At 36.0% G+C, this 14,910-nt stretch overlaps 1 protein-coding gene across 1 annotated transcript in view; it reads right to left on the bottom strand.

Annotated features, from left to right (window-relative positions):
- Window positions 1–54: 54 nt before the first annotated feature.
- adcy2b (adenylate cyclase 2b (brain)) overlaps window positions 55–14,910 on the bottom strand; it is a 98,903-nt gene continuing 84,047 nt past the window's right edge. The window contains exons 16-25 of the mRNA XM_051671484.1: window positions 12,972–13,109; window positions 10,212–10,328; window positions 7,247–7,431; window positions 6,408–6,492; window positions 4,805–4,963; window positions 3,887–4,033; window positions 3,051–3,158; window positions 2,717–2,831; window positions 661–785; window positions 55–550 (exon numbers count right to left, since the gene is read on the bottom strand). Coding sequence (XP_051527444.1) covers window positions 398–550; window positions 661–785; window positions 2,717–2,831; window positions 3,051–3,158; window positions 3,887–4,033; window positions 4,805–4,963; window positions 6,408–6,492; window positions 7,247–7,431; window positions 10,212–10,328; window positions 12,972–13,109 — 1,332 coding nt within the window. The 3' untranslated portion in view covers window positions 55–397. The remainder of the gene's footprint in view (window positions 551–660; window positions 786–2,716; window positions 2,832–3,050; window positions 3,159–3,886; window positions 4,034–4,804; window positions 4,964–6,407; window positions 6,493–7,246; window positions 7,432–10,211; window positions 10,329–12,971; window positions 13,110–14,910) is intronic.

Raw genomic sequence — 14,910 nt, forward strand, 5'->3', positions numbered from 1 at the left:
TTAAATGGTTGTAACACATTCCATGTAAAGCCTATTACAGATTCATTAACAGACACTTTCACGTTTATATAGAAATTTTAATGGAAAACAAAATTATAGCATCAAAACATGGCCACCTTTGTTAACTGTTCTTTATTTTACAAAACTTTAGCTGTTTTAACTTATGGATTGGGCAACACACAGTTAGTTACAAGTCTGGTTACACATAGCCTTGAGCCATCCATTACTTATAAAGCAATGCAAATAATCTGGTGTATGTGGTGCAAACAGAATGCTGTAGTGCTCCATTACTGTATATGTTTGACCTTTATATACAGTATATTGAACTGTACGTGTATTTAATCGTTATCTTGTCAACGATGATTTGACTTGGTGTATGTCTTTGTGAGACTGAGGTTCAGGGCATTACATTCCCTTGTGATAAGGATCTGGTCATCTCAGTGTGAACAAAGAAGGTTTTGAGATCTCCTTTGCCCTTTACATTTATTATCCCTCGACAGGAACACATGTAACCCAACGTCTGTAAGATCCGACTCGTCTCCTCAGTGACCTGGGGGGAAAAAAATCATAGATGCGATGCACTGATATACTCCTGAAAACTCATCAATAATTGAACAGGAATACCCATGAGAGACAGAGTAGGTCAGAACAAGGATATACCTGTATTTTCCCAAGCACCCCTGTGCTCTCCATTCTACTGGCCACATTTACAGTGTTCCCCCAAATATCATATTGCGGTTTTTGTGCTCCGATTACGCCTGCAATTAATGGACCATGGTTAATTCCTGAGGAGAGAGAATGGAAATATTTGAAACGTGATATTGTCTGTACCACAGGTTTTTGAGACACTTCTCGTCAGTTAGCAATGGCAAACATTACTGGAACTTTCCATGAATAGGGTACAAATAAGGCCTGAAACTCTTAAAAAAAAAACTTTTTTCAACAAAGCGTCAGTAAAAGGTGGTGCTTGACCTTCTGGTCGTCAAACTAAATCTATGATTTTTTTATGTCCTATTCATTTTCAATGAGGTTTTAAAGTAAGTAGATTAATAAGGTTATATGTAGTAAAACTATTTATATAGAATACATTTAAAACATGTATTATGTTTAACTGTTCATCAGTTCGTGTTTTTGTGAGAGCTGACGGGCGTGCACCCCCCAATAGTCATTGTAAGGGAGAAACGAGTGCTGCTGAGTGTATGACATTGTGTGCGACAATGAACAAGGAGGAATTATAGACATTATTTTGAATTTATTGAGTGGAAACAAAACTTTTCTGTGAAAAGTGTTTTAAAAAGTAACTTTAAAGTAAAGTAATTGGTAATGTGATTACTTTTCAATTAAGTAATTGATAAAGTAATCTGAGTACAGTTTTTAGAGAAGTAATTCGTTATTTGTAGTGGATTCTTTTTTTGGGTAACTTACCAAACACTGTTTGGAACCAAATGTTTTGTAATTATTGAAAAACTTATATTTCCCATAAATTAATGAATAATATTTGTTTGATCAAACAATACATTGGATCATAAAATTTTTTTATACAATAACTTTGGTAAAAGGGTTGGAAGGTTGAGTTTGACAAATGTAGTCAACACTTCAGTTTGTGTAGAAATTGAGAAAATATTATTTACTTGTCTTCCCATCATAATACACAATGGTTTCAAATTATGGTATTTCTTGTGTCACAGTTTTAAAGGAATAGTTCACCCAAAGCTCAAAAAATTCTTTAACCTAGTTGCATAAAATGAAACAATTTTTTTTAATATTTAGGTTATATAAATGTAATATTTAGCTGTCACACATTTTGCACGCAACCCTGTTACTGCATAATTTTCCCCCATTACAAAAATGTTTACATTCCTTAAAGGAATAATTCACTAAGAATGAAAATTGTCTCATCATTTACTCTCCCTCATGCCATCCCAGATGTGTAAGACTTCTTTCTTCTGCTGAACACAAATGAAGATTTTCAGAAGCGATAGAATAAGTGTGGATGAGAAACAGATCAATATTTAAGTCCTTTTTTTACTATAAATCTTCACTTTCACTTTCACAGTCTGAAAGTGAAAGTGGAGATTTATAGTAAAAATGGACTTAAATATTGATCTGTTTCTCACTCAAAGTGAATGCATCACTAGAGAAGACATGGATTTAACCACTGGAGTCATATGGAATACTTTTAAGTTGCCTTTATGTGCTTTTTGGATCTTCAAAATTCTGGCCACCATTCACTTGCATTGTATGGACTTACTGCAGAGCTGAGATAATCTTCTAAAAATCTTTGTTTGTTTTCAGCAGAAGAAAGAAAGTCATACACATCTGGGATGGCATGAGGAAGAGTAAATGATGAGACAATTTTCATTCTTAGTGAATTATTCCTTTAAGGAATGTAAACATTGTTGTAATGGGGGAAAATTATGCAGTAACAGGGTTGCGTGCAAAATGTGTGACAGCTAAATATTACATTTATATAACCTAAATATAAACAAAATTTTGTTTCATTTTATGTAACTAGGTTAATTTTGTGTTATGAAAATGGTTTAACATATCTAATAGTTCTCACCACAGAAAACACGAGATTTCTGCATCTAATTGTAAAAAAAAAAAAAAAAAAAGAAATCATGGGAAACCAAAGTGAACCCTGTTCGTGGAAAGTGCCTGCTGTTACTGGGTGTGAGGTTTAACTTTTTTAAAATCATGTATAGACCCCACTTACCCACTCGCAGCTTGAAGTCATTAAAAGAATGTTTGTTGATGACGTCAAGCTTCCCAACCAAAGCAAATGCAAACTCTACCATCGTACCAATGTGCATATACTGGCGGTCATGGTCCTTAGAAACATAATAACAGGAAATGATCATTTCACTTGTTTAAAATCCCAGAACTGACTACACCCTACGACTTTTGCAACTGAAAATGTAAACCACATATCAAGCTTTAAGCACCACAGGCAGATCTCACAATAGGGCTAATGTGACCTTGCAATCAACCCAGTATAATCATTATGAGAATTATAATTTATGAGCAAATGGAAGAGCTCAATTTCTTACCTGTGTGTACTCTGGTCCGGGGGCGACATTCAGTCCAGTGGCAGCCATGTATGTGCTGCCAATAGTTTTGATCTTCTCTACTCCACTGAATTTGGGTTTTGACAGCAACTGTCATGAACAACAGTATTATTGTGAGTTTAGGGCATGATATGATCAGAGCAGAGTAGCAATGATAGATGTAGCCTTTAACATGAATCAACAAGAAAAATAAAGTTCATCAAGACTGACTTTAAAGGTGCTGTAAGCTATTTTTTCATGGAAATGTATGCAAAAGATTTTACTACTCCCTGAAATATATTAATGAAATAAGTGTCATGAGATATCTCTGTGACAGCTCTAGACTCTGTAAACAGCAAACAATAATGTGTCCGTGGGCCGCTGTAAATTAAGCTTTCTGCCTGTCAATCAATTTGTGCGTTCTCATAGTATTGTAGTTGCAGCGAGTTGAGGCATTATGCATTTTTATGCCATGTTGTTCATAACAGTTGTCAGTTGAGGGCGCTATTTTGCAGCTGTTGTTTTTAACAACTGTTTCTGCTCTCAATAAAGCTTATTTTGGTATCTTTGGAGTGCAGGGTTTTGGAAAGAGGGGGCATGGAAAATTCAAGGCTCAGTCTCGTGGAAGTAGAACGGCTGAAATCGCTTACAGCACCTTTAATGTTTAAAGCTGTTTGAAGCTTAGTCTGAAGTCAGTTTGAATAAGACAGACAGACAGACAGATAGATAATATTCATCAGACCATTTTATAGGGTCTTTAAGTAGCTTTACACAACATTTATGTAACCAAAGACAGCATCTTTATTACATTTATTACATACACAATTTTTATTTCTTACCTCGTCAAAATCTGCGATAATCTCATTGAGGAGTCTGAGACACTCCAGCCCCTCCTTATTAACATCTGATTCTGTATAAAATTCCTTGAAGTCGGGAATGGATGCGAACATAACACACACCAGATCGTATGACTGGTGGTAAAGGTCCTGTCAAAAATAACAGCACAAAAATATACATGGTGTTGCAGAGGATAACAAATATGTCCAACCATCCAAGCAGTTGCCTTTATGTTTTTTTGGTAAAACTTTACAATAAGGTTCTATTTGTTAACAGTAGTTAATGCATTAGGTATGAACTAACAACTAACATTTACTAACATCACAGCATTTATTAATCTTGATTATTGGTTAATATTGCATTAATGTTAACATATTTAACATATATAACTTTCGATGTTAAACATATTAGTATATGTAAAAATTTAAATGAACCAAGATTAAAGGGATAGTTCACCCAAAAATGAAAATTCTCTAATAATTTACTCACCCTCAAGCCATCCCAGATGTGTATGACTTTCTTTTCTTACTATAAATGTATTATAAATTATTCTCCCTTCCAAGTAGGTGGCGATATGCACAAAGAATTTGAACAGTCAAAAACAAAAGAAGAATGTGAAAGTGAAAGTGGAGATTTATAGCAATAAATACTTAAATATTGATCTGTTTCTCACCCACACTTATCATATCGCTTCAGAAGACATGGATTAAACCACTGGAGTAATTTTGGAGCTTCAGAGTTTACACCATGGGATGGGATGGTATGAGGGTGAATAAATGATAAGAGAATTTTCATTCCTGGGTGAACTCTTCCTTTAATGTATACAAAACTTACTGGTAGGTGGTTTATTTTTTTCTGTTTTGAAACATAAGACCTTTAGTATGTCTCAGTTCTAACTACGAAGTCAGGTGCAAGCTCACCTCATTCTTCCAGTTACGAGCCAGGAAATGTTCAGCCACATGGGCAGGTAACACATTCTCCAGAAGCACCCGGTTGAGGTTCTCCATGGTCTCAATCTCCTCGCACTCCTTCTTAAACTTGTTTCTCCAGAGGAAGTCTAACCTACAGTAATATTCATTCTGTTACAAGAGGACACAGAAGTAAAGAGATGGTACACATCTGATCACCTTATGTGGCTTTCAAGATGACAAAGAAAGCAGATTTAAATGCACACAAGGACAGTTTATACATATTTATGGATTTTTCTTTAAAAAAAAAGAAAGAAAAAAAAAGGCCGCTATCATGAAAAATGTCTTCAATTTTCTCTGTGTGGCAGCTTTGTGTTTGCGCACTCATTCATCACGGAAAAGATTTCCAGAATTATTGGAATTGGCACCTTGAATGGAATTAAGTACGTATGTACAGAGAGTAGACCATTTTTTGTTTTTGCTTATTCTAATCTATTTCATTGCTTTGGAGAAATATCTGTCCCTAGATTATCTATCACCTGATCAACACAAACAATGCATTTCATATGAACGCATCTGCTAACTATGCATTTCAGACAGATTTCTTATCTAGGGGCAAAAAGTCCCTGGCAAGAGAATTAAGAGCACACATTAAAAACATAAAAAATCCTTTCTCTATTTTACTATACATATTTATAAAGGCAAGGCACAACTGAAAGAATTACATGTGATATGTCATTATTATCTTATCTGAACTGCAACACCTCCACTTTTAACATCTAAGTCAATCTGAATAGCTGGTTTCTTTAAATTAGATGTGGAGCTGGACACTAATGGTTTTCTTTATGGAAAGCAGAAAGCAAACAGAAGACAGTTTGTGGTCAACCACAACATTTGATTCTTCTTCTTAACCCATTATTTGAGTGGACTGACAAAGAATAATACATTTTGACCTAAAGTTAGATAAAAATTGCAAATTTATCATATTTTTTTCTAGATGATAACAGAGACAAAAGTTACCTTGTTTGTCTTTACATGGTCATGACATGAGTTGAACATTTTTATTTAACTTCACAAAGACAAGGTTAGTAAGCAATTTTATCCCACAAGTCTCGTGTTAACATGTATAATGTTAAGTCTTGTTGTGGTACTATTCAGTCATTTATTCCAGTGCAACAACTTTGGTCTTTTTTCAGCCAAAGCGATCGTATTTCTTCAGAAGGCATGGATTAAACCACTCGAATCGTATGGATTACATTTATGATGCCTTTATGTCTTTTTTGGAGCTTTGGACTTACATTGTTTGGACAAAAACACATACTGTACATCCTTAAAAATAATAGTTTGTGTTCCACAGAAGTAAGAAAGTCATACAAGTCTGAGATGGACAAGGGTGAGTAAATTATGAGAGACTTTTCATTTTTGGGTGAACTATCTGTTTAATTTATAAGTTATATACAGTATATATATTAAACTTGTATTCCTTGAAAATCTAATTGATCTCTTTATATGAAATATAGGTTCTCATTAAAAACTCTTTAAATGAACCTCTTAAAGATTTAACCTACTACACAAGAAAGAATGAAAGCTGTGGTAAACAGACTGAGAGACTCACCTGCCTCGCCAGCACAAGCAAAGTGATGAAGAAAATGAACAATGACACAGAGCCCATGGTTTTCAAATTTTTGAGAACACCTGGCCTGAAACAAATAGACAGAAAACATAGAAGAATGTAAATTATAGAAGACAAAGGTATACTACAGTACAATATGTAATTTTCAGCATCACTGTGGCAGACTAACCTTATTCAAGTTCATAATGTCAGTGTGGTATGGGCAGAGGGGAACATTTTCAGCAAATAACACTAAACCTTTGGTCTGTTCATCACACAAAGCTATTGTAGTATGGCTTATGAGATAAGTCATATGGACTACTTTTATGGCACTTTTTGTCATTTTGGGAGCTTGAAAGTCACTTTTACTGTTTGGAAAACCTCATACAGGTTTGGAACGACTTGAGGGTGAGAAAATGATAACAGAATTTCAATTTTTGGGTGAATTAACCCTTTAATCTTACTCCATTTAGAAAAACTACCATCTCTCAAGTTACCTGTGTGGACAGTGGAAGGACTAGAAGAATAAGAGAAAAAAAGCAACACAGGAATGAAAGAACGATAATACCAATGAAAGAATAATCATTAACAGAGAAGGATGAAATGGGACAGAAATGAATTGAATTAAAACAGGATTCGTCCTTCCCCTGCAAGTCACCTCAAAGGATCCCACAAAGCTGATCATCTCAGCACCTATCACTCATAATCCCATGTGATATTGAAAGATGTCTTTTGATACCTTCAATAAAAATTGACCCTACAATTCCCAACCAAATATATGTGCCATATCAATTCATCATGTACAGTTATTTATGTGTATGCATGTATGTGGAGTTCAATACCGGTCCAGTTGCTGTGCTTTGTAGAGGGCTCTGCTGTAATCATCCAGTATTGAGGCATGGGTCTGGAGAATAATGATATTATAACCCACGACTGCAGCGAGCATGATGATCATCTTTAGCTCATAGTTTATCCTCAGGAATACAGAGCATGAGATCAATCCCAGAATGCAGCTATAGATGAAGTACTGCCAGGGAAGAGAAAGCCAATCAAATACATCTATACATTCATCAGGTCCAGTCACAATAAGGTCAGGCATTAAATTGCACTATCCTACACCATTTTGTAGTGTAAGTAATGTGAGTAGTATTTTAACACTGAAAATGCAACTAAAAGAAGTGTACTAAGAGTACCCGGATGATGCATTTCTTCAACCCTCAAAACAGAGTATGTAATGTTGGACAATTCATGCACTCAGCGCTCGCGGCTTGCCGTACGTAGCAAAAGGGGTGGAGTTACCTGGCTGCATTGGTAGTCTGACAGAAGGGCAATTCCACAAAAATTTCAAACATACCATGGAAAAATGGCATTTTCAATCTTATTTCAATTCATCATGCAGCCTTAATGGGTATTATAACGTAACATAATATGTCTCTGAGGTCGAAGTATGCAGATTTTGTATGGTTTCCCCTCATGATGTAAGTGCCGCTTTCACAACCGTCACGTCCGTAACCATAAGATGTCACGTCCGTAACACCTTTTTTTTCCCATTTATGTGAAAACAACAATGAATCAAAAATAAATATTACTTGTTCTTAGGCGTGACAACTTTTTTTTTTATCCACTTTTCACCCCAATTTGGAATGCCCAATTCCCACTACTTAGTAGGTCCTCGTGGTGTTGCGGTTACTAATTCAATCTGGGTGGCAGAAGACAAGTCTCAGTTGCCTCCACTTCTGAGATGGTCAATCTGCGCATCTTATCGCGTGGCTCATTGTGCATGACACCGCGGAGACTCACAGCATGTGGAGGCTCATGCTACTCTCCACGCACAACTTACCATGTGCCCCATTGAGAGTGAAAACCACTAATCGCGACCACAAGGAGGTTACTCCATGTGACTCTACCCTCACTAGCAACCAGGCCAATTTGTTTGCTTAGGAGACCTGGTTGGAGTCACTCAGCAAACCCTGGATTCGAACTCGCGACTCCAGGGGTGGTAGTCAGCATCAATACACGCTGAGCTAGTCCCCAGCGAAGCCCCCATTCTGTGGCTATTTTTATTTCTGGATTGTGCTTTTCAAAAAGTGTGCGGTCTCCCAAAAACTTGTGTCCATTTTTGTCACATCCGTAACGTAAGTTAATTTCCCGATCTAAAATGGAAAAAAACTTGTCTAAACTGAAATGTTTCTGTCTGGATCAGGTGTCTATGATTATACATAAAAAAAAAAAAGCTTTTTATATAAAGTAAAATTTCACATTATTACTGCAAATGTCACATCCACAATGCTGGAATTGCTCAGAACAATTGTAAATAGTAGAGAATGTAACTTCAGTGAAGACAGCACCTTACAAATGTGAGTTGAATGCCTTACCATCACCCAGCACTGTTTGAATATGTACATTGCTTGAGATACAAGTGTTGAACTGAGGTTGGCTAACTCTGTAAAGCTAGCAGCAACACATCGCATGCGTTTGAAACGTCACTTACTGTTAAATGGTGAATGATTCTGTGCAGTACTAAAACATTAAGTGTTCAATTTGGGACAATACTACACTTGGAAAATTCATACACTACATGGCTGAGTGCATAGTGTATATTGTAAGTGCATAGTGTATAGTGCGTCATTTGGAATACAGCTATTGCTGTTGTAGCGCCTCTAGTGTTCATTTCACCAGGTTACTGATGCGATACGTATGAGCCACATAGACGCTAAAAAATTTCACCAGTAACATAGTTCTATGAGACCAGGTTGTTCAAGACAGACCTACCATGAACTCTGAGATTGTTGTGTATACTGTAGAAAGCACAATTCAGAGTGATTTGAAATTTTTTTTTTTAAAGTTGAGTTTCCAGAAAATAAATACATTACCCATAATCCTAAAGTGAGATCCATCAATCAGTGAAGTCACTGTTACCATGAAAATGGAAATTGTGGCAAGTGTTCAGTAGTGACCGTCCACTCCCATGAAGTATTGTGCATTACGTAATCGAGTGTCTCCCTACACTGTCAAACTATGCATATACTATATTTGTATATATCTGAATATTTTGCAATACGTTTAAAATATATCATATTTTAAACTTATAATCAAAAATAAATAGTTTATATTATGCCATCATTTTTTATTATTATGTCTTTTGCAATGCATAATGGGATGAGCAGTTCAATCACTTATAAAATAATTTAGGTACAGTCTTATACCTTTGTCTTTTTTTATTTTTAATTTTTTTTGCTTCAAATCAAAGTTTGTAATGTTGTGATTAATTTTGGAACTGGTTGGTTTAGTTCATGGCTCAGAACTTTTTATTTAATTCTTTGACTCCCTCGTGGATAAAAATACTTCTGGAATGAAGGCACCTAAAAAATGCACTCTGCTGATAACCATGAACTAACTATGTTAAAAAAAGTTAATGAGGAAAAAATTACTGAGTGCACTGAGGGCTCAAGTCGTATAAGCACTACACTGATCCCAATGTGTAACTATATTTTCCAGTATTACTTTGTAAAACATCATTAAGCTCTGTGGAATGCTGATATTGTGTGGTCATACACATATCACGCAAGTAAAAACTGGCTTATTACATAAAAATGCAGGAGTCTGAAAAATTGGTTTAACTTATGGCTCTTTGCTAAACCAACACGAAGGCCTTATTCTGTTTGAATACCACATCTAAACAGAGGATTTAGAATGCATTATCATGCAGATCTGTGAATAAAATGTTATTTAGTTTACTGCACATTTTCGGTGAAGCAAATTCCCAATGATTTATGTGCTAGAAGCACGAAATTCCATGCAACTTACTGGCAAGTAGAACTTGTTGTTTGCAGAGTGTGTGGTTTGACCATACGGACCATCCATACTGCTGTTGGAATTGTTTAGTGGGGTTGTTGTTACCATTTTCTCATCGCCTAAGAAGAACTTAAAACCCAACAGATGGAGAAAGACACAATCTAGACTATTACAACAGAAAGACACTTTTGCTCTTAGTTAAAAACACCTGTTGCATTGTGTAATTAATATATTTCACAGAAGTTCAGAACACCTTTTCCTCACAAGTGTAAAATTCCACAGAAAAAAACATAGCTGCATCATGCGCCAATCAATGTATTGCACAAGCAGATGGGAAAAGCAGAGAAGATGACCATAATTGCCATATTTGGCAGAATAGATGCTTTTGATGCTGTGGATACAGTTGTTTTTTGCAAAAAAGCTGAGATGTGTGAAGCATGTTGATCCTGTTGTGTTTGTGGTGAGGAAATATGTAAATATACTACCTTGAGACAAATTCTTGCCCCCTATCGATCTACATCTTTTGAGTGCAAACTTAACCAAAATTTACACATGTACACCAACATATTCGAAGCACACTATGCAGTTGAGACCCCTAAAGGCCCTTACATATGACCAGCATGAACTCCATGGAGCAAAGTTACAAGATTATCCATGGTATAGCATTGTACACAGGTTGTAAGTGTTGTAAGACAAAGCTTAAAGTTCCAAGCCTCTTTTGAAGTGCAGCCAATGATTATCTTTCTACAATGTATCAAAGCAATCGCCTTGAATTTCTTCTCAAATAAAAGTTCAAATACATGTTATTTCTTTTATTTGGATTTCACTATTATCACCATTTATACACAAAAAAAATTTGATCTGATATGTATCCTAAAATCCAGCCAAGCAGCTAAACATTAAGACAACAATTTGACAACTTGAAACCCCTTCATTTTGGCACCTGGGACTGTGATGTAGGGGTGAAGTGTAAGACAACTGAAGTATTCAGTAATATTTCCCTTGTACTATTCTCCCAAAGGGACAAACAACCAGTTGAGTTCAGAAATCACATTATTGGATGCTGAGCCAGACCTCTAGTACAGTGATAACTGCATGGATAAATCCCTGAAGACAACTGACACAAATTCTGCTCTGTGTGAGCTCTGAATCACCAAAGATTCCATAGCTAAAGCTGTTTGAAGTGTTTCTTTTAACCCTGCAGCCAAGTAGTTCTGGTAGCATTTCTCAAAGGGCTTAATGTGCCATTTGGGGCAGGGTCTAAATCGCCAGATCCTTCTATTCACCCTCTCAACACTCGCATCATGGGAACTGTACTCCACTGCTTTGAGTCATATATCACAGGTAGATGCTTTAGGACACCTTGGAGGTGAGTGATGTCTAAGCCACATCAACTAACCACAGGGTTCAGTGCTGGGTCCCCTCCTCTTCTCAATATATACAACATCGCTGGGATCATTGTTCTAGGTACATGGATTTTTCTACCGAGCTTTACCTTTCATTCCAGCCTGAAAAACCTACAGTGGCAGCATGGATCTACTTTTGTTGTAGGAAAAAAATGCAGCATAGACATTATGCTAAATAATTACATAAGTAAGCTAAATAAGACATTAGGGCTTTTCACACTTGAAATCATTAACACTGGGTCATTCTAAACTCCAGGTAAATGGAATCCTGGGTTATCATGTTTCATGTTTCACACTTTACCCTGGGTTAATAATTAATCATGGGTATTCATGTTCAGATGTTTCACACTGTACATTTGTAAATATCGGGTTAACGATCTTATTTGCATAATTACCATGTTAATAACAATTATTGGACGAATACAGTTTGCGACGGACATGCAACATGTCAGTAGGGCTGCTCTTCTGTGGAAATCAGCTTTGTTGTCTTTCATTTTCTAAAATAGGTCAAACACAGAATACTGTCTCTTCATCACGCCATCATGTTTACCATCACTGTTCGACACTTTATCGGTTTCCCTCAGACAGAGAACATAAACAGTGCTGTACTAAGCGCATGAATATGAAATGAGGTAATTAGGTAATTGAGGTAATTATATGATTTGTTGTCTGTTGCTAAACAACTTTCTAAAACATTCTAACACTGCATACTTTCACACTGTTTATCTTTGGCACCGCAATGTGTTGCTAACCCAGCTCTGGAGCAGGGTTTCATAACCCCGGGTAAAAAGCAGTGCTAACCGCCTTTCAAAAATACACGTGTGTAACATGTAAACGGTGGGGTTTAAAAAAAATGTTAACCCAGTGTTAAGCACAGTATGAAAAGCCCTTTTTGTCTCACAGAAGAAAACAAAACATATGAGTTTGAGCGACATGAGGATGAGTAGATGATGACAGAAGTGTCCTTTTTTGGGTGAACAATTTCTTGAAGTGATAATAGGGTGAGTTAACATGGTTTAAACAAAGACAGGCAACTCCCATGTGACTTGCTCTGCAAAACCATCAATATATTATTGACCACAAGAGAATTAAGAGGCAAAGCGAGAGCAAGGCTTTTAATGTTACCATTTATCCTCAAGAGTTCCTTGAATTACTGAGCCATAAAACCAGTAAGGCTGTTCAAATTATTGACATAACCATAACCAAAGTACCCATGATGAAAGCATGGAACCTTTTCTTATTGAACCCACTCATGCATGGTCATAATTAACGTATTGAATAGTGAGTGAATATAATAAATCATAGTAATTTCAAATGCAGTCCATTCTAGTTGATAGGACTGGTATCAGGCAGTAGTGATGCTTACCATGTTGAACACGGCCATGACTAGGATAAGTGCAGTGGTTGCCATGGTGAGCGCAAGTCGTATCCAGGGCTTGTTGGTGATGACTTTAGAGGAGCCGGGAAGCCAGGGCATAGTGCAGGACGCTGCTTTGCCCCATTGCTACGGCAACAAGAGAAAAGTAAAAAACAAGCTTAAACTCCCACCAACTTCATTAGCATATTTTCTTCTATTCCAAATGCCCGTGGTTATGATTATGCTGCATTAGAGATGCATTAATAAACATAACTTCAAATTGAGTGAATGCAATAACAATAAAAACAGGGGGAATCTGTGCCCTGATATCAACTTTGAGTTCAAGTAAAGATCAAAGTTAATTTGTAACCCATTTTACAGGACATAAAAAAAAAAAAAAAAGGGTTTCCATCAGGAATTGATTTGATCGTGAAAAGTTGTTGTTTTTAATATAAGAATGGAGGCAGACCTGAATGTGAGTTTGCAGTCGATTGTGGAGGATTATTTGCTTCCTGAAACGGTGCCGGTGTTATGGATCAAATGGTGATCTTGTTAACTGGGGATGTGCGCATGCATGTGAATACTTTTACTTGTATTTTCAGCAGATTCGTTTAATGTTAATTGTCAAGGAGCAAAGAAAAGACGTTTTGCACATAATGAAAAATGTTGGTATCATTATTAAACTGAGTTTTTTCATCGATGTCTGTTCTAATGAATTTGGCACAGTTTAAGAGTGATTTTAACCATTTCACAGGGTAACATGGTTACCCATGTTAAAGTAAGACATTGGTATGAATGGGAACTGGTGATTACATTTCTCAGAGCATTAAATCGCATGTTGAATTATTTTATTTGTAACACTAAAACATCATATGCTGATGTGTCAATAATATACTTTCAATTGCTTTTATTTCTTTATAATGAATAATGGCTTGATGAACTAATAGTTTGAGTAACTTTCTCTGACCATTAAATATAATAAAGTGAATGAATAATTACATGTGGGACACTGGTCCAGTATTAAGTTGTACTGACAGTAAGCATAGCGACCCGGGTTCAAATCCCGATCAGTCAGGACAAACTTGAAGCTTTGTTGCAGGTAATGATGTATTTTTAACAGGTCTTTTGAAAACAATTTTGTAAATCACATACACAGACAAAATTTATTTTATTGTTTTAAAAAAATTGAAACTGAATCTAACAGCCAGTATTTACAGTATAATCTACTGAATTTTCTGAGAACAACTGAATTACTAAAAAAAAAAAAAAAAAAAAAAAAAAATATTAAGATTTTGCCTAACAAACAAAATCATTATATTTCTGAAGAACTTTCTCATGCTTTCTCAGAGTACCATTTGTTCTTCCCCATTGGTCAATTTGGCCTTAACAACTCTAAGCTCACAGCAGGTTTGTCTTTAAAGGTTTATAAGTTATCATTAAAATCAATACCGCTATGCAAAAAATTTATACGATTTTTACTTCTGGAACCAAACTGTTGCACTCTATTGACAAGTTTTTACCTACACCACCTAATTGGATTATGGACCAATGAGATTTCACTGTGGGTGTGGCTACCAAGCTACTAAGTCCTGTCACCCACTCTTGTCACGCTCACGGCTGGTTAGAACAACACGGATTTACATGGAGGAGACATCTTTTACTGATGGTCTTGTTATGCATAAAAGAAAAAAAAGAAAAAGAAAAAAAAAGAGTAACTCATGTAAGTTTTTATCTGCAACAAGACTTGTTAGCCATCAAGAGAATGCAATTGTAAACTCATCTTGTTCTTCTGAATGCACCACTAATGTAATATCCATCTCACCCCGTTGAGGCCTTATTACCCTATCTTTACTCATTGACTCAGTTTATGTTGCATTGTCACGATGAGTATTACTGGAACTGCAGTGTAACATGGTGTGGCAAGGAGGAGGGTTAATCAGGCTAATCA

The sequence above is a fragment of the Myxocyprinus asiaticus genome, chromosome 34 (assembly GCF_019703515.2).
Source record: "Myxocyprinus asiaticus isolate MX2 ecotype Aquarium Trade chromosome 34, UBuf_Myxa_2, whole genome shotgun sequence".
NCBI classification, from domain to species: Eukaryota; Metazoa; Chordata; class Actinopteri; order Cypriniformes; family Catostomidae; genus Myxocyprinus; species Myxocyprinus asiaticus.